This window comes from Elgaria multicarinata, chromosome 8 (assembly GCF_023053635.1).
Source record: "Elgaria multicarinata webbii isolate HBS135686 ecotype San Diego chromosome 8, rElgMul1.1.pri, whole genome shotgun sequence".
NCBI lineage: Eukaryota > Metazoa > Chordata > Lepidosauria > Squamata > Anguidae > Elgaria > Elgaria multicarinata.
Window position 1 is genome coordinate 60,725,834 of NC_086178.1, and position 22,675 is coordinate 60,748,508.

The 22,675-nt window shown below is 41.1% G+C and overlaps 1 protein-coding gene across 1 annotated transcript in view; it reads left to right on the forward strand.

Moving 5' to 3' along the window:
• The window catches only part of SORCS3 (sortilin related VPS10 domain containing receptor 3), a 526,629-nt gene that overhangs the window by 492,745 nt on the left and 11,209 nt on the right, over nt 1-22,675 (forward strand). Inside the window, exons 22-25 of the mRNA XM_063133247.1 lie at nt 2,179-2,291; nt 7,385-7,516; nt 15,962-16,061; nt 19,422-19,527. Of these exons, the coding sequence (XP_062989317.1) occupies nt 2,179-2,291; nt 7,385-7,516; nt 15,962-16,061; nt 19,422-19,527 (451 nt within the window). The remainder of the gene's footprint in view (nt 1-2,178; nt 2,292-7,384; nt 7,517-15,961; nt 16,062-19,421; nt 19,528-22,675) is intronic.

Consider the following 22,675-nt stretch of genomic DNA (forward strand, 5'->3'; position numbering starts at 1 on the left):
GAAATCTATTTTTAAAAATCTCCCAGAATGGTTTCCTCACGCATCCCTATTGGCACAGTGGCATTATGCTTCATAGTGGCTGGTGCTCCAACAGAGATTGAGTCCAGAAGCCATAGTATGACACCTTGTATAGGACATTCACCTCAGAATCCCTCCCCACTTTGATAAGTGGGGGAAGTTATAAGTTAGGTCCTTCTGGGAAGAAGCTGAAATGAAGACTAAAGATAATGTCTAATGCATAGCCAGCAAGTGTTTTCTATCCATGTCTACTGGCAAAAGATGAAGGGGTCCAGTTTAGCAAAAATCCTTTAACATTCTGTGGTCTCCAGTGATATCTCTTTCCCCTGCCTAAGCGCTCAATTAGTCCCAGTTGTCCAGGTCCTCAGTAACATCTGAGCATCTAAGTCAATGGCATCAAGACAAGCTACAGCATCCTTGCTTTGAAAACTCTACTGTGCCTTCAGATCAGCAGTGGTCATCAAGATAGGTGAGGGATGCAAAGAGCACAGACTTCAAATAGAGAAATTGGCAGAGAAATTGGCAGAGTTGGGGATAGAGGAAGATGAGGGAGAGTGAGGCCATCGGGAAAGATGGATGCCAGATTTCACAACCCTGTCTTGCGGACAGGTGGTTTACTAATGTGAAAGGAGGCTTTCAACACAGCAGTCAACAGATTCTGCACTGGGTCAGGGAAGAGGTCCAGCTCTGTGAATTTATCAACTTGCCTGCCATTGAAATTAGCCTTGCCCTCCTGCAGTCAGTTAATTAGGAAGTAATTTCTTAGTGCCTCATGAATTGCAATACCCTTATTTGCCTGTCATTAGCATGATTGGTATCTGATTTGTGATGCATTAACTACTCATGGCTGCACATGGGGCTAACAAATTCCTGCTTTTGGAAAACAGATTACTTACAGCAAGGATTTACTCAATGGAGCACAAAGCATGCCAAGTGCAATAGTAGAACAAACCAATTTCGGAATATGGGCTCCCATTTAATTCTTGGCACAGTTTGATTGCTGGACATTGCTGATGAATGCAAAAGGGCCTAAGGTTAGACGGTCCAGCAAACTACACACCTCACACCTTGGGGTGGACAGATCTGTCAGTTTCAATTTGTCCTACATTCAAGTTTTTAAAATCCCAACTTCTTTCTGTTCCATTTATGAAGAAATTTGCTTATTTTGGCAGGTTCTTATCAAAAACACACAAACCGAATAAAAGTCTTACCCATCCCTCTTCCCATTAACAATGAAGACTTGTGTGCTCATCTGGCTTGCTTCCTGTTTGTTCATTTCTTTTTGTCTTCCTTTAATTTATTTTCTTATAAAAATGCTTTGTGCTTTAAAATTACATTATAAAATGCAATACTGTCTCCTTGTGTCTCTCATACAATGGGTTATATTGTTTCTCTCCCCCTACTCCCCCACTTTCTCTCCCTATCAGCCTCATCTCCTACGTTATCTGGGATTGAGGCTGCAATTCTACACACATTTAAGCCCTATTGAACTCAATATGACTTAATTTGGGGTGGGGTGGGGAACAAGTATTAGATTGTGATGGTAGTTCCTTTACAGATCAGCAATCTGATGCCATTTTTTTTTAATCATGAGTTTTGGATCAGGCAATAGATATATAGATAGATTATTCAGTATCAGTCCTACGGTATGTAGAACAGTTTAAGGGTGTTTTTTTTTTTTCTGTTCCTGAAAGTTATGGTACACATCTTACTCCTTATGATACTGGATGAAGTCCAACTGCTGTATCTAACTATATATAAGGATTTGATTCATTGCACTAGAAAAGTTAAAGGTGGATATTGGTTTTATTTTCTAGATACATTTTCACTAGGGAGTTTATGAAACTTGACGTTTTAAAGCTGATGTCTGACATAATGGGACCGAATCTCACAAAACTAATATTTTCAGCATCTGAGAATTAATTTTTAAAATCAGTTGTTTTGGAGGAAATAATTATTTGCATTGTTTCTTCTATGAATTTAAAGAGCATAACTTTGGTATACTGGATATTTGATGGATGTGCAATCTGAGAATATCTGCCTCTGTTCTATCTGTCTAAAGCTATCAGCCTAAACACTCTTATATGCTATACAAACTGATCCACCTTAATCACCCCAGCTTAAATGAGCTGGGCTTTGACTGTGGCTCTCTCTTTGCAGAATATTTCCAGTCTCAGTTATTATCATTCTCCCCGAACTTGGACTTTCACAATCCTGACATCCCTGAGTGGCGAGAAGATATTGGAAGAGTTATCAAGAGAGCCTTGGTGCAGGTAAGTACTCACAGTCAGTCCACTAAATAATAAGGTTGATTCTCTTAAATTCTGAGCAATCTGTAGCAGGACAATTCAAGGAAGGGAGATTGTAGCTCACAGTTAGCTGCCACAACATTTTAAAAAGCCAAGCACAGCACTACAGGGACTTTATAGAAAGTCATGTAATTATCTATATAAATATTGTATAACCCTTTTCAGAACACAGCAAGCCATGAAGTCAACTTCAGTTTACTAGCACATTTTTTATCATCTTCCTAGTATAAAAAGAATGTTCTTTAGTCTTTATTTTATCCATCCTCCCAGCAATCCTGGAAGACAGACCATCAGCACTGCCATTTTGTAGATGGTATATTGGGAGATTGAGTTGGTCATTTCCCCATGATTCTAGATAGTCCATGACTGACTATTTGCTTCATTATTCAGGGTCAACGTATTTTCCATCTTCTGGGCCACACTAGGTAATCATTTTATGGCGGTCTATCTATAGGACCTTGCCTGTATATTCATTTCTGTGTCCCATGGGTTCCACATTAGAAAAGGTTGAACTACAAGCATTGAAACTAGGCTGGCAATCATTGAAGGCTAAATCTTTTTCTGTGCTGTGCCACACTGGGGGAGAGTGTTGCTGTTACATTGATTCAGGTTTTTAAACATGGGACACACCAGTCAGAAGTACAACCATCCTCTACTTGCAGCCTGAAGTGCTAACGCCCAGAATGCTACTACCGTATTTCTTCAATTGTAAGACGCCATCGATTGTAAGACACACACTAATTTCAGTACCACCAACAGAAAAAAAAAAAAAACCTAAGACACACCCGTGATTCTAAGACGCACCCAATTTTTAGAGATGTTTATATGGGAGAAAAAAGTTTATATGGGAGAAAAAAGAATCGAAGAAATAGGGTACCTCAGTCTGCCTAATGTGTAGATCAAAGGCTGTAGTTGTTATTGTTGTTGTTTACATTTATATACTGCCCCATAGCCAAACCTCTCTGGGCGGTTTACAAAGATTAAAAGACTGAACATTAAAGCAGTTCGCAAATGGTTCCCCCCTCCTCTTCTTTTAAAGAGCCAACAGCTGAGAATGGGAAAAGGAGCATTCTGAGCAGGATATTGGGGAAGGATCTTGAGAGAATTTTCCAGTTCCCAGGATAACCTTCCAAGCTGAGGACACCCTGGTCTTCTCCCCTTGCTTTTTTAGCACTCCCTCCAACATTCCCCCCCTCTCTCTCCTCACAGTACCCCCCTTTATCTCCATTCTCCCCTTCCCCATACAACAAAGCCAAAGCTTTTGAAGCTGTCCTTTTCAATCCTTCATTGGCTAAAGTTTAGCCAGTCTCATGTCTGAGGCGGAAGCTTAAATCCCACCTCAGATTGGTGACACCACCTTGCTCTCCCTCCTTGAACATCGTGGGCAGATGGATGAGTTATGGGTGATGGGATAAAGGACATTATAAGGGAGAGGTAAGACTTGCACAGTTTCTATATCAGCTCCTGTTGTGCAGTTGTTTCCCTAATGAATGGCAATGAAATGGATGAGTTGGAGAGTGGGTGTCTTATTGTGAGCTTTGGGTGGGAGGTGCAGAAGGAGGAAAGGAGAGATTTAGAACCTTTGCAAAAACTTCTTCTCCCCTCTTCCAGCTCTCAAAATGGAGGATGGTCAAACACACTCATGTGCCTGGTTGGGAGTGACTTTCAGGGCTCTTTTTATTTCTGGTTTAAAATTTAAACTTCTGAAAAAATTCAGAGTTCCCTTGAGTCTGCTGATCCCTCCCTCTTCTCTCTGTGTGTGATGCTGTGTTGGCTAAATAAGCATTAGCACTCACCCCTTACAGTTGGGAAATAGAGAGAATGATATAAGGTAATTGGAATATAATTGTCATGTATAGTCTGAAGCTGGTTCAGGAAATTAGTCCTATTGTTAGGAGTTTCAGGTATGTTGTGTCTCTCTTCTTTCTTTTTTGGTATTATTAATTAGTTCTTTTTTAAAAAACTGCAGATGGCCCATGTTCATGTTACCTTTTCAGATTTGCTTGGCATATTGAATTTTTGCACTCAACAAAACACTGTGAAAATTTGCAGTTTTGCCTACTTGTTATCCCCACTGTGGAAAAACTTGCTTGGTGTGATTTAATGATAGCTCTGTTCTCTTTGATAAAATGCATTCCTGCTGCTCAACAATAAATAAATAAATGGGGACAGGATGTGTGAATTTCAGCATCCTGAGATGTTTAAAGATTCGGGTTTCAAATACCTTTTGACCAGCTCTAGAATGATCACACCCACTCTTTGCACATAGATTTTATTAAACTCTGTATGTAGCTGAGGAGAAGTATATGGTTTGGTCACTATTTGTGCAAAGCAGGAGGATATGCTTTGGAAAATATAATACATTCCATGTTCAGCTGTAGGTATTTAACTTAGATATGTCTTTTCAGTTTGTGTTACTTTATTCTATATAGTGTAACACATTTATGAATAGACAGTGAAGAGTGGCATCCAAAAATACATGTGCGCATATAATTCCAAATACAATAGTTGTTCCTAGGATCTCTCTCCTTCATCTCCCATCTAGGTATATTAAGGAAGGGGGCAGGGAGGGATTTGTAGGGTCAAGCTGCAGGGAGACCTCTAGGCCCATTACACTCCCAATGATGTCATTGAACTTGAATAAAGCTCTTTATAATTCAGAACACTTCTGATAAAAGACCTGATAAATTTTGGACACTTGGCAGACAATCGATTTCAAATAGGACATGGGAAGGATAACCAATTCCCACTGATCTCTAAGTAGACATCCTTTCATACACATTTTAAAAATCCTGTTTCTGAGATAGACTATACATTTTCAAGCTAGCACACACACACACACACACACACACACACACACACACACACACACACACACATATATATATATATATATATATATATATATATATTTAAAGTCATTATCTTTTGGGTAATTGAATTAAATATAACCAAGGCCACAGCTAGACCTATGGTTTATCCTGGGATCATCCAGGTTTCGCCCCTGCCTGAGCACTGGATCCCCTGTGTGTCACCTAGATGAACAGGTTTGACCCCTGGACGATCCAGGGATAAACCTCAGGTCTAGCTATGGCCCAAGTCTGTCTGCACTGTAAAAATGGAAACAAAAATGTGTGGATTTAAGAAGTATTATATTGTTACATTCTTTCCACTTCTTCGAGTGATGAAAGGTTTCAGGGTCACTAATTGCCTGGTTTTAGCTCCCTTTGGAAGGAGATGTATGATATTTTTGGAATATCCTAGTTGATTTACAAATGCACAAATACAACATAGGAAGAGGCAAACAGCATAGTCCTTCTACAAGCAGCAAATCCACTGTCCCTCATTAGATAGGCAGAGATGAAGCCCCAAAAGGTAACTTTCAGAGGACCTTTTGACTCAAAGCTGCACTGCCATTGGTCTTTTTTACACCAGGGGTGGGCAAAACATGCAAGCCACATGCACCCACATCAGGGCAATATCTACACCACTGCTTTAAAATGGTTTATAACAGTAGTGAGAACTGTTGGGGCCCAGGATACGCTGCATATACAGTATTCAAACAATTTTCAGTGCCATATCCTGCTTGGTGTAGCTCTGGCCTAGGTCTTTTTTGCAACCCAAAATGTTGCCCCTGCCACCGTGATGCTGAATTTGCTGCACATGTGCACACAGTTTCCTCCTCCCTCGAGCGGGGAATAAGTCCCAGCTTCACCAGCTATTTTCTAGCCTTTGGAGGGCATTTACTTTTAATTTTCTTAATGAGAGATGTTGCTGGCACATTTGGCCCATGATTATTCAAGAATTTAAGCAGTCATTCTGGCTCTTTTGTCCAAACCCAACTCCTTCACAGCAGTCATATGGCAAACTTACAACATCATCTACATAGCTGAGAAATCAATTGCACGTACCATGATTTAATGAGATTTGGAATGGGTTTCATGGTTCAAATGGCTAAGGTGGTCACCTGGCCCCCAGCTATACGGAGGCACTTTGGCACTGGGAGGCCCCTTGCACCTGCATTTGCCTAAGGAGGTTCACTTGGCACCTACATTGTATTCTTTTAGATGCCAGGTGAAGACTTTTTTATTTTCTCAGTATTTTAACAGTCTATAAATTTTAACTTGGTGTTTTAAATTTGTATTTTTGCATTGCTGCTGTTTTTATCTGGTTGAGATTTTATATTGTATTTTATTTTATGGTTTTATACTGTTGTTTTATACTTGAATTGTCTTAATTTTGTAAACCACCCAGAGAGCTTCGGCTATTGGGCGGTATAGAAATGCAATAAATAAATAAATAAATAAATAAATTCCCGGTATCTGCATGGGAAGGAAGGCAAGTGTGAATTTTCCTTCCCAGTGCCTCTGAACAGTTTTTTTTTTTTAAAAAAAGAAGAAATGGAGGAGGAAAGGAACGGGGCTGTCCCCCTCCCCTTTTAAATTTAAAGGACACAATATGCGGAGCACTGCATATTCAGATTGGAAGTTCCCGGTCCTCTGAAAATTTGTTTCTGCGGAGCTCCATATACTTAAATCATAAAATTACAAAAAAGGGGGGTAGGAACAGCACTGTTGCTCTCCTATCCCCCCTCCAATTTTAATCTCCCCCCACTGTTTTAGAGCCGCGAAGCCACCTTCACTGCCAATAAAATCGGGGTAAATGCCCGACTTTTTTGGAGTGGATTTCACAGGGTTTGCCCCTGGATGGCTTTGTATTTGCGGCTGCGTCATCTGTCGGAAAATGGAAAGGTGTATATTTATAGCAGTGTACACAGCCGTATGGTCAAGCCTCTGGTTTTAGAATCATCGTGGAACTGAGGGGCACTGCATATTGGAAGTCTACATTTTGGACACCAGACAAATCTGTTACTTGGGGCAGCAAGTTTCTGTTGTTAGGGCTTGTTGAGAAGGTATATGGGCCTTACAAGCCAAGGTTATATCATATAGAAGGAACCCAATACTTCTGCATCTTTTTTTCATCTCAGAACTCATAAAATATCATTACAATAGAACTGCATTTCTGATTACTAGTAAGCCTCCTGTTCTCTTCTTTAGGTGACTGGAATCCCCGATGAACAAGTTCTGGTGGCAGTATTCCCTGGTTTGCCCACGTCTGCAGAACTCTTTATCCTACCCCATCAAAACATGTCAGAGAGAAGGAAAGGCAGCGAAGGTGATCTGGAACAGGTAAGAGACTGTTTCTCATCTGGGTATCCTCTCTTGCATTTTCACACAACATTGGCCACTAGACCACACTCAACAGGACCTAGCAGTTCCTGAAAGAACCAGAATTGAATGGCAGCACTGGTTTCTAGAATGAAGCAGGTTAGCAGAGCTCACTCAGAGGACCTGTCCCATTCTGGAAGTGAGTGTTTCCACTAATTTCCAGGGTTATTTCAGGAACTGTTGTGTTAACAGTTGGTTCCACTGTTGCAACAGAAATAGCAAAGTTGCTGGAGCAGTATAGGATATTGCCCATAAGAAGAGCAGTGCTGGATCAGACCAAAGGCTTATCTAGTCTAGCATTCTGTTGCCATTGTGGCGAACCAGATGCCTATAGAAAACTCATAAACAGACCATGTAGGCAACAGCACTCACCCACTGGTATTCCAGGCATGGTTTTTCTTACCTTGGAGGTAAAATATAGCCATTATGCCCAATAGCCATTGATATCTATCACGGATAACCTCCTATATGCTCGTGTTCATCTATTTTCTCAAATTAGGAGTGAGATCTATGCAACATACTTAGACAATAGAAAAAGTGTTTTACTCTGACTCCACATAGCTTTTCGCAAACAGATATTGAAGCCCTTCAGTTTTTTAAAGTTCTCAGAGCATTTTAACCAAGAGGAACACAGTTTGGCTGCATATCAAAACAGATACAGACAAATAAACATCTTCCGGATGAAGTACAGAAATCATAATTATCGTTAAAATTTACTATTGTTTACCATTGTTTGTTATAAGAAACATCTTGAATTGTATTTGTTTGGGGAAGGTCGGGATTGCACTCCTTTGAATTCTTGAGAGCAATTTGTATATTGTTAATAGAAACTCTCTTCCCGTAGTATTGTTATGTCTGCATTAAGTGTAGTTTAAATACAACCTACTAATGTTTATTATTATTATTATCATATAGAGATTTTTGAATGAAATTATGTATGGTTGCCACTACACATTATTGCATTCATAAGAAGCAATTGGTCCAAAGTTAACTAGAGACGTTACACATTTATTTGTATATGCAAGTTCTGCTAGGTTACATATACCACACATTTACAGTAAAAGATTTATATTTTTAATTCTGAATGTATAATTTTGCTTTTGGTGATGTACACCATTTGTGCGACCATTGATTTGTTTGGCTGATGTTGGATATTGAGAGCCTGCCTCCTTCTTGCTTCATACTTTAGCCTTTGGGACAGCTATCTTTCCCCCCCCCCCCATACAATAGCCCTGTGTGGGGTCATAGAGTAGTAGAGCTGGAAGGGGCCTATAAGGCCATTGAGTCCAACCCCCTGCTCAGTGCAGGAATCCACATTAAAGCATACCTGACAGAAGGCTGTCCAGCTGCCTCTTGAATGCCTCTAGTGTGGGAGAGCCCACTACCTCCCTAGGTAATTGGTTCAATTGTAATTCTCCTCTAACTGTCAGGATGTTTTCCTGATGTTGAGCCAGAATAGCACACCATTATGACCTGTAACACCCAGGAGGCATTTGAGGCTCCATTTTGAATGTGTGTGCAGTAGTTGTAGTAAGGAGGTGGACTTTCTAGCCATTTGGAGTGGCTATTACTTGTAAAAGCAGAAGGGAAACATTTTTAAAAGGCAGCACATGGGCCACCTCATAACACTGTATGTATGTATTTCAATAAGACTTTTCGTGCAGATTTTTTTAAAAGGTGTGCGTTAATTGGAAATGGGATGGAACAGGCCTATTATTATTATTATTATTATTATTATTATTATTATTTATTTATTTATTTATTTATTTATTTATTTATATAGCACCATCAATGTACATGGTGCTGTACAGAGTAAAACAGTAAATAGCAAGACCCTGCCGCATAGGCTTACAATCTACTAATGAACATATGTACAAAAGTGGCATGAATTGGAATCAGACTGATATGGTCATCTGTATTAGTTGGCCATAGAAGCTCCACTTGCTGAAATTCCCTCTTTTATACAACATTTAAAGATGCAGGAGCCCTGTCTTCTTCTGCATCTAGCCACTCCCATAGCTCAAGACCAATTGCCCTCTTAGACTGAGGTTTCTAGTGGCAGCAGTTCCAAGGAGGAGTCAGAACCATTTTCTGGACCTTCACAGGTGGGGCCCTACACCTTGGATCCTGTAGCCTGTCCACTCAATCCCCAGGAGCAACACTGCATTCTGACTTCTACAAATAGACCTCAGATTCCACGAGTGAGCAGGGAGGCTCTGGGGAACATTACTAAAACATTGCCAGCAACTGTGCGAAAGGAGACTGTCCCTTTAAGAAAACTGGATGCAGCTCTTGAGGAGGTGTTGATCCAAGGACTTCATCACCTGGCAATATAACTCTTCCAGTTGCTCCATCCCAGTGCTGGTGGAACGTGCTCCTCTCTGACGTCCTGAACTCACTCCAAGTTCTGCACTGGTACCTGCAATGCTGGCCATACCATTAAAACTGCTCCTCTCTCTGTCCCACATCAGACTTCCTTTCCTGAACTGTCACCCAGAGCAGATGATGAAAACCTAGATGGAGCAGCACAGCCACACTCATTGCATCAGATCAAGGCAGGAGTCAGACCCAAAGGGTGGGGGATTTCATGTGCCCCACTGCCAGGAGAACTGTGTACCTTGCCACAACTCCAGAGATCCCTGGTGGACACTCTCCTGCTGTGGGAAAGCCACAAGCTTGGCTCTCCTTAATGGCTGTTGCCGTCCACTCTAGATTTCATTCTGAGGACTTATCAGAGTAAAGGATAGGGTGCATGGTAGCCCCAATGCTGCTATGGCAGCCCCAATACTGACGTGGCAGATGCTGGTGCAGCTCTCTGGAGCAGTGACATGCTTTGAGGGATTCTCAAAGTGAGGCATCAACCTGCCTGTCACAAAAAGTTTTGCTGGCCTTGTTGCAGCAGGAGAGCAGCTGGCATAGCTCTCTGGAGTGTCACCTTCCTGATACTTTCTGGGAGAATCACTCAGAGTGCCAACCACTCTCTTGGAAGCCACCACCTGCTCTCTCTTCTGAAGGAAGAGTAGCCAGAGCAGCTCTCTGGAGAGTTCAGCCAAAATGCCTCACTGTGAGGTGTTCTTCCTCAGAGTGAGGTATTGGTGGGGAGCTGGCCTTGGAGATCACTTGTGCTGCCATGGAACAGGTGGTCTCCGTGGTCACCTCCCTGCCAATACCTTGCTCTGAGGAAGAACCCCTCACAACAATGTACTGAGAAAGCAGCCTGCTAACATTACTGCTGGGGGTGGGGGGCAAGAGAGGGCACAGTCACCACCACTGGCTTCATCATTTTATTTATTTATTTATTACATTTCTATTCCACCCAATAGCCAAAGCTCTCTGCGCAATTGCAGCGGAAGGGAGGGGGGTAACCATTGCTACTGCCACTATCCTGGGAGTGGGGAGAAGAGAGGGTGGTGGGAGACTTGCGCTGTCCGTGCATTAGATGCTGGCCACACTTAGGACTAAATGGAGAATCTTGGCAGTTCCATGACTAATGTTATTAACTTATCTGTTTACAGGGATGGCTATTGCGAGGGAATCTGGCCTTGTTTGGCCTCGTCAGATTTCCCTGGAGTCCCCACTAGGCTTGCATTTGCCAGCCAAGCCATGGGCTTTCTCCCGAAATCCTGGAACTTAATGATGATTTCCCCCCTAAAATTGCCATTGCCTCAGGATCCCTTACATGGTACCTGACTTGAACACATTGTGGCCATAATTTGCTTAAATGGCACAATTTTATGCTGTAAATTGCACAATTTCCGTAATTTCCCCAATTTTCAGTTGTAAATTGCACCATTTGTGCAAATTATGCAAATCTGTGCAATTTACTGCTGAAATCTGTGCAAACTTTCTCAATTTGTGGCCATAACTTGAGCAAAGATTTGTTTTTTTAATGCGAAACAAAACAATTTACAGAATTTCTGCCAGCTGGCTTGACTCATTGCACCCCGAGCAGGGACAGCTGGTGGAAGATGGAATGGAGTCCGTGGGGGTGGGTGGGGAAGCAAACACAAGTTCAATGATTCCTCCAATATCCCTATCTGTTTATTGCTTATGTTTTGTTATCTGCTAGCACACACCCAGCCAATTTGAAGGTAGCTGTAGCCACCCATTCCTTTAGTTTCCTTCATGTTTTTCTTTTGCATTTCTGTATCTGCTGCATATTGGATCCAGTGTTGTCTTTGAAATAAAGAGACACCACTACCTCCGAGTCTGACCTCCTCTGTCCTTTTCGCTAGATTGCATATCCAAGGATAACTGTATCCTATTGATTTCCCCTGTTCCAACAGATTTGTGACATGCCCACTATATCAATACTCTCGTCCAGGCAATTACTATAATTAGAATGACTAGATTCATTGGAGGACATTGTATTTTTAACAGTTGCGTGGGATAGGGAATTTCAGCAGGTGCACCTCTTCCAGTGTCTGCAAGATAAGCTTACACCTGTCAAATGGCAAAACTACTAAACACAAAGGATTGCAGTTCTATTTTGCTTGTGATCACCCTTGTCTAATTTGCCCATATATGCATTCATTATATCTTGCTGGTGCTTTGCTAGCTTCACTGGCTCACAGCTCATTCCTGGGCCTAGTTCAGTGCTGGTTTTGACTTTTAAAGCCCTTCTTGAGCGAGCCTAGGAGACCTGAATGATCATCTGTCACCATATGCACTTACCAAAATCTTCTTCTGATGTCCTTTCCCCACAGGCCCCTACGCTGGTATGCCATTTTGGTGCCAAATGAAGGCCCCCTTTCCCCCCCCCCCTCAGACCTTTCAGTTTGTTCTTTCTTTAAATTCAAGATTTCAGCTTCCAAACTGTTGGTATATGACTTATATGTATTTTAATCTGTTCTATTTTTGCTGTAAACTGCCCTTTGCTGTAAGAGCCCAGTGAACATGGTTATGGCAGGGCCTATAGATATTTACTTGTAACAATATGCAGTTTAATTTCATGAAATGTTATTGATAAGCAAGTCCCATTGTGCCCAATGGGGTTTTCTCCCAAGTAAGAGTGCATAAGTTTGCAGCCGGACAGTCCACTCTTATATATATTTACTTTAGGACCACAAGTTTACAGCTTGTGTACATCTTTTCTGGATGCAAACCTAAGGTTTTCTAAAATCCATTTTAGGTCTTCAGTGCAGGTAGAATGCATGCACATGGTGTGATGCGAGCAGAATTTTGGTGGCAGCCTCCACTCCAACCCACATATTTTTGAAGGTCAAATGGCAGGCTATGCTTGTACAAATGCAGGGCTTATGCACATGTACAAGTGTGCTTGTTGTGCATGCATATGCATTCTTCAGGCTTTTAAAGACATGCACACCGTTTGGTGGCAGAGTCCGTTTCTATGATCCCACGTTCCCATGCACGGTCATTCCATCCATACCGAAAGTCCAAAAGTGATTTGAATGTATATATTTGAAAACTGCATGAATGAGACAAATTTATAATTGAAAACCTGTAGAATTATATTCTTCAAAACAACAACAACAACGCATTGGCTGCAGCTCCCTACCAAGGGTCAGTCACAAACCTGGAGAGAATATAGAGTAGAAGCTGTATTGGGAAACTGCAATACACATTTACTCAAATAAATAGGTAATTACAGTGATGAATAGCAACTGTTATATTAAGGTGAGATTAGAGTCATGAACAATAGCATAAGCTTGCTAAAGCTTCCATGCAGGAATTAATTAGTGATTAAACCATCTGTTTTGGTTTTGGGGGCTCCGTGGTGTTCAGGAACTCTAATAAGAATTTCCAGCAAATCCATTGCCTTTTAGTGAAAGAAAAGTATTATGTAAGGAAAAATCTGCTTGCAAATATATATGGCAAACTTAGTCTATAGAAGTGCTTATATTAGGAGAAATGTGTAGAAAAATGCAAGTGAATTTTGGGCTCCATTTAAAATAAGCAAACCGGTGCCAAAAAAAACCAAAAACAAAAACACAGGAACGAAAGAAGTGAAGGTGGAAAAATAAGAAACTGAGAGAAACTGAAGTGGACAGATTCATCCATCCCTATGTTTAACAATGAGGATATGTGTCTGTCTGCCCTTACCTCCAAGACTGTGAAATCAAGACTCCTGAAACCTGGCATGAGTACTGCGGGGACCCTAGGGGTTTGCGTCTTGAGGTTATTTTGTTTTTAAGGTCCATCAGTTAATTTTAACTAATTCAAATGTATTGGTATGTTTGATGCTTGAAGTACCATTATCAGTCATTAAGCAGCAGGCTTTCCTAAATAGCACATAGCTTTGCAGTTGATATAGGGCTCAGCTACACCAAGCAGGATATTTTACTATGAAAGCGGTATGAAAGTGGTATATAAAAGGCAGGAGCCACACTACTGCTTTATAATGGTATTGAAATGCACTGGCAACCCATATACTGCTTTCATACCACTTTCATCATGTTATATCCTGCTTGGTGTAGATGAGCCCATAGTTTGAAGCCAGGAGGGAATAGGCCAAGGGACAGAGCTGTATGCCTGCCCCTTCTTCCCTTCTGTGGGGTAGCCTGCAAGACACCTATAGGGGTGCACCACAGCCATGCCTAGAAGGTCAAATGGTTCTGGATTCACTCAGAGAAAGCAGGCACAATGTGTGTCCAACTATGACAGATGCATGAATTTGTTTGAAGGCTTTACTATATCAAACTAAGGGCTATTTCCAATGCATCAGTGGTGGTCTGAATGTGAAGCAGGCTTCTGAGGGTACATTGTCTGGATGCATATCGTAGATCTAAAATGGTAAGAACATAGGTTTTGATGCTAAGCACCACAAGTGGAAGGAAATTTGCAGAAGGAAATTTTCCTGGCCTCTTCTTCCTTCTGTGGCATCCAGTATACTCAAAATGTCTGTCCAGAAGGTTTGGAGACCCTCCTGAACAGTGTGGAATGAGGTGAGGAGGCTGCAGGTTTTGAGTTATGCTGAACCCTTTCTTAAAATGATAACAGTTTGTTTCTTTCAAAACCAAAAGATAATTGTAAAAAAAAAGATGTCACCTTAACACACGAGTCCCCAACATGTGTTCGTGGGAATATTTGGAATTTAGGGAGAATGTCATGGATACTCTCACAAAATGTCCACCAAGGTGGGGCATGTCCATTTACAAACTGTCTGCCATGCTAGTCATGCCCAGTAACAAAACAGCTATTACTCAAATAGGAAACTCATGAAACTAAAATAAAACGACCTTGCACAAGAACCTAAGTATAAGACAGAGGTAGGCTCTGAGCTCCAGAACACACCACCATTCTTTTGAATGCACATTTTTCTGCTCTAACATCCATTTCACAGATGCCAATCTGATGAGACTCAGAGGTGGGTGAAACACCTCCCTTTGCCCCCAGACACTACCTACCCTCCCCCCCCCGCCTACCTTTTTCTTTTTCCTAGGCACTCTGGGTTGCAACCAACCACATTTTTATTTTCTAAGAATTCCTCTGGGATCCATGTGGGGCTCAGAGGCATTCTTGGAAACAAAGATTTTGCTAGAGGCTGACACTTCACATTGCTGCATGCCAGCAATTTTTGTAAAATTAAAAATATTTTAAAATAAAATAAAAATCAGGAAGGGAATGGAGCTGGCTAGCCCAATTTTATAACTCTGGAACCAAACCTGCTGTAACCGATGCTCACCCAAACATGAATAACTTTGATGTTCTGTTGTGAAAACATATCTCTGTGTGGTGGGGAAATTGGAAAGGAAGGAAAGGAACCTCTCGTGCAAGCACTTGAATCATTGCTGACTCCTAGAGGGATGCCTGCTTTCGCTGACGTTTTCTTGGCAGACTTTGTAGCAGGGTGGTTTGCCATTGCCTTCCCTAGTCGCAGTTACCTTTCCCCCAGCTAGCTGGGTACTCATTTTACCAACCTTGGAAGGATGGAAGGCTGAGTCGACCTGAGCCGGCTACCTGAGAACCAGCTTCCACTGGGATCAAACTCAGGCTGTGGGGAGAGTTTCGGCTGCAGTAACTGCTGCTTACCACTCTGCGCCACAAGAACTTGAAGAGGGAAGAATTCAGAAATAAGTGCGACCTGCAACAAACTATTGCAATTTGGGATGCTCTAGATACGGTTTCACTCCCCTCTCCAGTTTTCCATTCTTTCTTTCAACAGTAAGTTAGTACTTTGTGCCCACCTTGCATGTTCAGTCCTCATTTGGGGGGCTTTGTGGTCCCCTCCCCATTGAGGTTTTGTTCTAAAGATGGGCTCTTTGGCGATTCAGCAAACCTCAGCTTTGCTACCAACCCTACTTATACTTACTTCTTGTGTGTGGATGGTGCCATTTTGGCTACCTACGGATGAGCACTTGGTGAATGATTGAAATGCCAGTGAAAAATCATAGGAAGTGCTATTCAGTATGAATATTTAATTGTTTAATTTAATTGTTTCTTCAGGCTGTTGAAATCCTCTTCAATGCTTTGAATCAGAACCTGGTCCAATTTGAGTTGAAGCCCGGTGTGGAAGTCATTGTGTATGTCACTCAGCTAACGTTAGGTAAGTTGACAAAGGAGAAGAGGCCATAGAAAGCTATATCAAGATATATTTACAGTTAGTGTGAGGTCTTCTGGGGTAAAAGCAAAAGAAGGGAGCTATCGTTCACCTTCTGATCTTGGGTATTGCACTTGGTCAAGTTGGCACTGCACTTTAAGAGCACCCCCAGAGTTTTAGCCAGAGAACCCTTACGTATGTTTGAGTTTAAGGAAAGCTGAAAGAGAACCAACAAACCAAAGCTTTTTAATCTGGGTGGAGAACAAAACAATCAAGATATTTGTCACAAATAGATGAGATTTTCATCAAAGGAAAGGTTGCTTGGGAAAAAAACCAGACAATCCTACCTAGTAGCTACATTTTTTTTTTCATTTTTACTCTAGAGTTGGCACAGGAGGCCCAATCCAGTTTTTTAAAGCCCTTACCCCCCATTCTAGGGTGCAGGCCTCCTGCACCTACCCAAAGGTAAAACTGAAAAGAAAATGTAGCTCCTAGATATGGATTTAATGTCTGTTTTTACCCTCAGTGTCACAATAATTAATGAATAAAATATCACTCTGTATAAATGGACAAACCAGCTGGATTTGTGTGCCTGATCTACTGAATGTTGTCTTAATAGGGATAGATCTCATTTTATGTTCTGAGCTGAAGTAGAATTTCTGGGGGAAATAGTATTACATTAATTATACAGCTCAGGATTATAAATTAGGAAGATTCGTATACCCAACAAGGTTATTAGGACTTTTGGTACCATCACTAGTGAATATGTGCTAATAACATGTGATGTTCTCTACATTGGGAGCACTCTGTTTTACTCACAATTATGGTTGACTTGATTATTACATTTGGGGTTGGGGAGCCAAATTTTGTCTGTGTTCAAAATGGCTTGCTATTTAAAGGGATTTTTTTTTGTCCCCCATCCCCCCGCTTTGTCTGTGGTTTGGCTCATAGGAACTATTTGCTCTCCTTTCTGCAGTGGAACCTGCTCCCTCCTTTGGGAACATGGAAGTCTGAATTATTTAGAATTGTTATTTTGTGTGGGAAGAGTGGCCGTACCCTGGTGGCTGAATGGGCCTACCTTTTGTGTAATGGCCATGGATAATAACTCAGAGCCCCAAAGTCACCTTATCTCAAGTAGGATATCATAGAACCTGAAACAGTATGGAAAGGACCAACTAAAATTATCAGGATGTGGGCCATCTCTGTTGCCAGTTTGCAAACTGAATCCTTTAAGGATTCAGAATATAGTGAAGGCTAAAGATTTATTAGCAAGAACAAGCTAATTAAGCAGTAAAGCAAAACAATACAGGATAATAATAGCAGCAAGAAGAAATTATAGTGCAAGATCATAAAGTAAATGTCCCTTCTGCCACTGGGAACTCCTTCTGATCTTTCATCAGATCTGACCAGTGGCAAATGTGACTTCATCTGGCCTGGCTATGCTTGCAAGTTCTGGATTAGCCTGCATTGAGGTTCTGCTTCAAAAACTGCTCTAAAGACAAAGTCAAACACACACACACACACACACACACACACACACACACACTGAACTGCCCAGAGAGCTTTGGCTATTGGGCAGTATAGAAATGAAATAAATAAATAAATAAAATAATATGCTCACAGCTAGCAGGCTATCATCTTACTAGCTCCAAGTATGTTCATACATTCCTACAGACTGGAAAAGAACTAGCCTCCACCATTGGCAGTCAGTCAGCCCAGCATAGGTAACTGTCACCTCAGCTACTCTGGCTAACAACAAGTGGCTGAACCTTGAAGTCATGCCAGAGGCTTATCTATCAGTCTCGAGCTGTACAGCATCAACAGAATTGACTTGGGAACTAGCATAGCTAATGAGCTCAACAAACAGGCCCACATGAAACTCTGGACAAGGGAATTTGTGTACCACTAACTCCTCAAGATAATGATGGTCTTCTGCATTTCCGCTATACCACCTTTCCTATGAAGACAGGCTAAAAGCATTCAAAACAGTTTAAGTAAAGACAGCTAAGGTAAGAATGGGAACATAATAGAGTTAGGGATGGGTAATAAATGTGTTTGCATTTTAATATGAACTTAGCAAATCCAAATTTCCCAGACCTAAACCCAAACCCATTCACCATAAAAATCTGGACATTTCCAGAACTTGCCATTTTTCTGCTATTTTGGGAAAAAAATAAAATAAAAGGAGAGTTCACATATGGAAAATGTTTACATTTAAAAAATGAATACAAAAAAGGTGTATATTTGGAAGAAATGCACACAAAATGCTTTATTAATTGGAAAAGTGCATTTTTAAAATGTGTAATTTCCAAAAATTAGCACATTGTAAAAAAGAAGAAGAAAAAAGTAGTGTTCTAAAACCCTGTGTTTTTCCAGAAATGCAGAAAATACTTTAAAAATCTCTCCCTTTCCAGAGTTTTCTTCCTCAACCAAAATATCATCTGTACCCAGCTCCACAGCCTGGTAGTTGTACATGGCAGTTTGGGATCTTGTGTACAGAGAAGGCCCAAAAGCTATATTTGAAACATGTTGTTGTGTGGACAAACATGAAGTACAGTAAACTTATCATGTCCTCTTCCCCTGCTTAGCAACGTAATGTTGAAAGCCTCGCCTCCGTGGTGTGGGTGAAAGTATTCCTAATATGTGTAAAGACACCAGCATTGTTGGGGGCAGCTGCCTGCACCAAGCATTGCCAATTACAGCAGTGCACTATGGAGGTGCAAAGAGGGAACATAAGGGGATGAAGAGAGAGGGGGGAGGGAGAGAGAGAGAGAGAAGGGGGAAGTTGTGACATGTGAAATTGATCCCGGGATAGAAAAGGGCAGATAAGTACAGAACTGGAAAGAGGCAAATGGAAATGAGCCCTGAGTTATATGGGGAGTAACGAAGGCTGAACTTGTCCATTTGGGCCAATTTAGGGTCAATTTGGAGTCACGGGAAAGTCCTGCAAGGGAAAAATATTTGGGTCTTAAGAGGATATTTTCCTATTGAAACTACATGCGGCACAAGAAACTCTTTTTTCTCCCTCGTGTTTATTAGCTCACCTTTAAATGAATCCTGTGCTCTCTGGGCCAGAAAAAAAAGACTGAATCTAAAGCAGGCCCAAGCAAGGGGGTGGGCAGTCTCCCCGCAGTTTGTCTGCGCATGGCCTCCCAATTCTTTTCATTATGGTGCTTTCTAGAAATTGCAGCCTTGAGTTCAAAGGGAGGGGTATCACTTTTTTGGCCATGCAAGTTGCCTTTCCAGAGCTAATAAGAGGCTGCAAAAGAAAAGGAGCAGAGCTGTTTCTCACTCGTCATTGCTCCCCCCCCCAATCCCTACAGTTAATGACTTCCCAATGTAACATGATATTCTTTCACTTCGCAGCGCCTCTCGTCGATTCTGGTGCTGGGCACAGCAGTTCAGCAATGTTGATGCTGTTATCGGTGGTCTTCGTGGGCTTGGCTGTTTTTTTAATCTACAAGTTTAAAAGGTATGTTGCTACTCCTCCAGAATTCAAAGAAAGTCTGGCCACACAAAGCTGAAAATGAACCTGGTTTTCATATATATTGTATGTTGTGTCCTACAATGCATGAATATAGGAAACAAAGATCAATTCCAGGTATGTGCTAAATGCATAGCAGGCCAGAGGCTGGTGGGCTCAGAGTCGATGGGTGTCATGCAGCATCCTCATTTCTCTTGAGAATGGAAAATAGGATGGAGTACATTCTGAACTAGTTGCTTGCGTTCTTTTGGTGTAACCATATGCTGAAGAAATAACTCTTCCAAGTTAATGATGGCAGCAATGAAGACCTACACTGTCTCTTCTAAGTGGGGAGGCACCATTGCAGAGTTTCCCTTCACAATAAGCAGAACCCATATAAAAACAGGGTATATCTAAGGGTGGCAGCTAGAGGTGGGCTCACATGGCAAAGGTTCATTGAGCAAGTGGCAATCAAATGACAAGACACCACTAGTTCAAGTTTTGTATGACAATGTAAGCAATACTATTAGAGCCCTCTTCATCCATTACTCTCATCAAGTGAGGTTCGTGCATTGAAGACCCTGTGGATCCATGCCACTGCCCCTGCCCCTGAAATAATGTCCACACATGAACGTGGGTGTCTCCAGCGGGTGAGACCTCTGTGCATATAGGCTTTCACACACTCTGGAATCCTGCACAGGATCCCAGAACATGTGGAAGCTCACATTCATAGAGTTCTGTGTTTGTAGGCTTCCATGCTGTACAAGTCCACACTCAACATAGGGATGATGGGTGTGGCTAATCAGGATCTCAGTGGCAGAGTCAATGGCAGGACCCCACAAACAGTGAAAGCATGGAGCCCCCTTCATATGAGTAAGGTGTGATGGTGGTTTAATGCGACTATATAAATAAGTGGCTTGTAGTAAGGGTTTGTTTGTTTGTTTGTTTAACATTTAGTTTGATCCCCCCCCTTTTTAGGCTGATGTTATCTGCTATATCTGCCTCTGCTTTGATTATTTTTCTTGTTTTATTATGTTGCTATTTTTAATTTTTAATTTCATAACTTTTAATCATTGTAAGCGATCTTGTGCACTGTTTTTAGATGGATGGGATAGAAATCTTCTTAAATAATAATAAAAAAGATTCTTCTTCAGATAAGTTTTACTAGTTGTTGAATATAATCAGTTACGATTTTCTCTGTTGTCACTTACCCTTGTAATCCTCCAGGGCTTCTATTCATATCAACTTGTCATCCAGAATAGATGGTGAGATGTGTTTCTATCCAGTATGTCAGCTGGTTGCAGTGCAGTGGCTGTAAGAACATGGACCCACTTACAGTCCCATTAGTAATATTAGTTACGTCTGCATGCATTCCACCGGCCTCCGTACTGATATAGGGGTCAATGCAGCTGACTGCTTTTTCCACTGAGATCTGTGTTATGGGATCAATGTGGAACAGAGTTCTCTAGCCAAAGGCATACCATTTTTGCTTGCTGAAAGAATGACGAGTTGACTCTAGGGTCATCATTTCAGGAGGTAAAATGTTTGCAGCTTGTCCAAAGAGACTGGCATCAGAATCTACCATTTAGTGGACTCATTCAGATTGTTTAACTCTGTGCACCTCTGTGATTAAGTCCATATGCCTCCACAGAATGTTATAACTGCCCCAAGGATTTCTGGGATATATGTACTTTATTTAACAATATTTATGAATCACTGAGATTAAAAGAATTTTCTAAGCAATGTACAAAAAATATAATATATGATCAAAATTCAATATTCTATATTATTATTCTATACAGAAGTTAACATGCCTTTCCTAGGAATGCTTGTTGGGGGAAAATGGTTTTCAGTAGGTGCCATAACCCCAGAAGTATTGGTGTGTGTCTAATTTGTAGTGGTAGGGAGTTCTACAGAGGGGGTGATATGATACTAAAGGTCTTACTAGGACACATTATGGACTGCACCTTCAAATACTTGTGCTTCCCCACAAGTAGTGGAAATATTTGTATGCGTGAGACACTTAATCAGTCTTACACAGTAACTCTTGACCTCTAACCACTACTGTTTACATATGTTTGGACAAATTTATGTAGTCTGCCAACTGGCCCATTTTATTAGGGCTTGATTAAGACAGATTAATTCCAACTGTATCTGTATCTGCTCCATCACTTTATCTTGATTTTCTTTTGTTAAAGAGGAATTCTAAACAGATGAAAGCCTATTTTGGATCCCAAATCCCATTACTTCCACAACAGGAATGAGGTTACCCATCAGAGACCAAATCAGAATTTCCTACTTGGATTCCTGCACTGAGCAGGGGATTGGACTCGATGGCCTTGTAGGCTACTTCCAACTCTGCTATTCTATGATTCTATGATCATTATTTATAAATAATAAATTTAATTTGATAAATACTTTTATAAATAGTAGAACTAGACACTGAAGATAATTAACCTGAGATTTTCACAGTCCCCTTCTGCATTGCTTTTTGTCTATTCATTTATGTGATGGAATAAAATCGTATCTTCATTCATTTATTTAGCAGTTCTAATGTCCAAAGTGTTTTGTGTTGTTGTTTTTACCAAGCCTTGAAACAGGTCATTAGTATTATCTCTAATTTAGAAGTAGGAACCTACTGAGCCTAGTAGGTCAATGGCATTGACTGATCCATCCCTGGAATAATCCAAACCTCTCAGTTATTCAATTATCCTGTAATTATCAAGATCACGATATAAATCTCATTATATTTTGTACTCCTCAAACATCTCATTTCAAAATATTTTCACCAATTAAAGGAATTGTAATAGTTCACGTAACATATATTTTAGGCTCAGCCTTTTTTCGTAATGCATGTGTGTGTGTGAATAGAAACCATACCCAAAATGGGGTTGAGGAGAAATTCCATTAAGTGTTCAGTGATGGGGTGGAGGAGAGCTTGCTGACCTTACTGAAATAGTGTGGTGAGGTTTTTCCTGCTTTTAAGCTTTGAAAACAGCCTTGTGCGGCTGCCCAGAGCAAGAGTAAGGCATGCTGGAACCTCCCAAACCTGTCACATTCCTACTTGGGGCAGATCAGAAAACACATGGTAGGACATGTTGGAGAGCTGGGAAATTTGGGAGCACCAGAAAAACCAGATTCTATATCCTTTTATCTT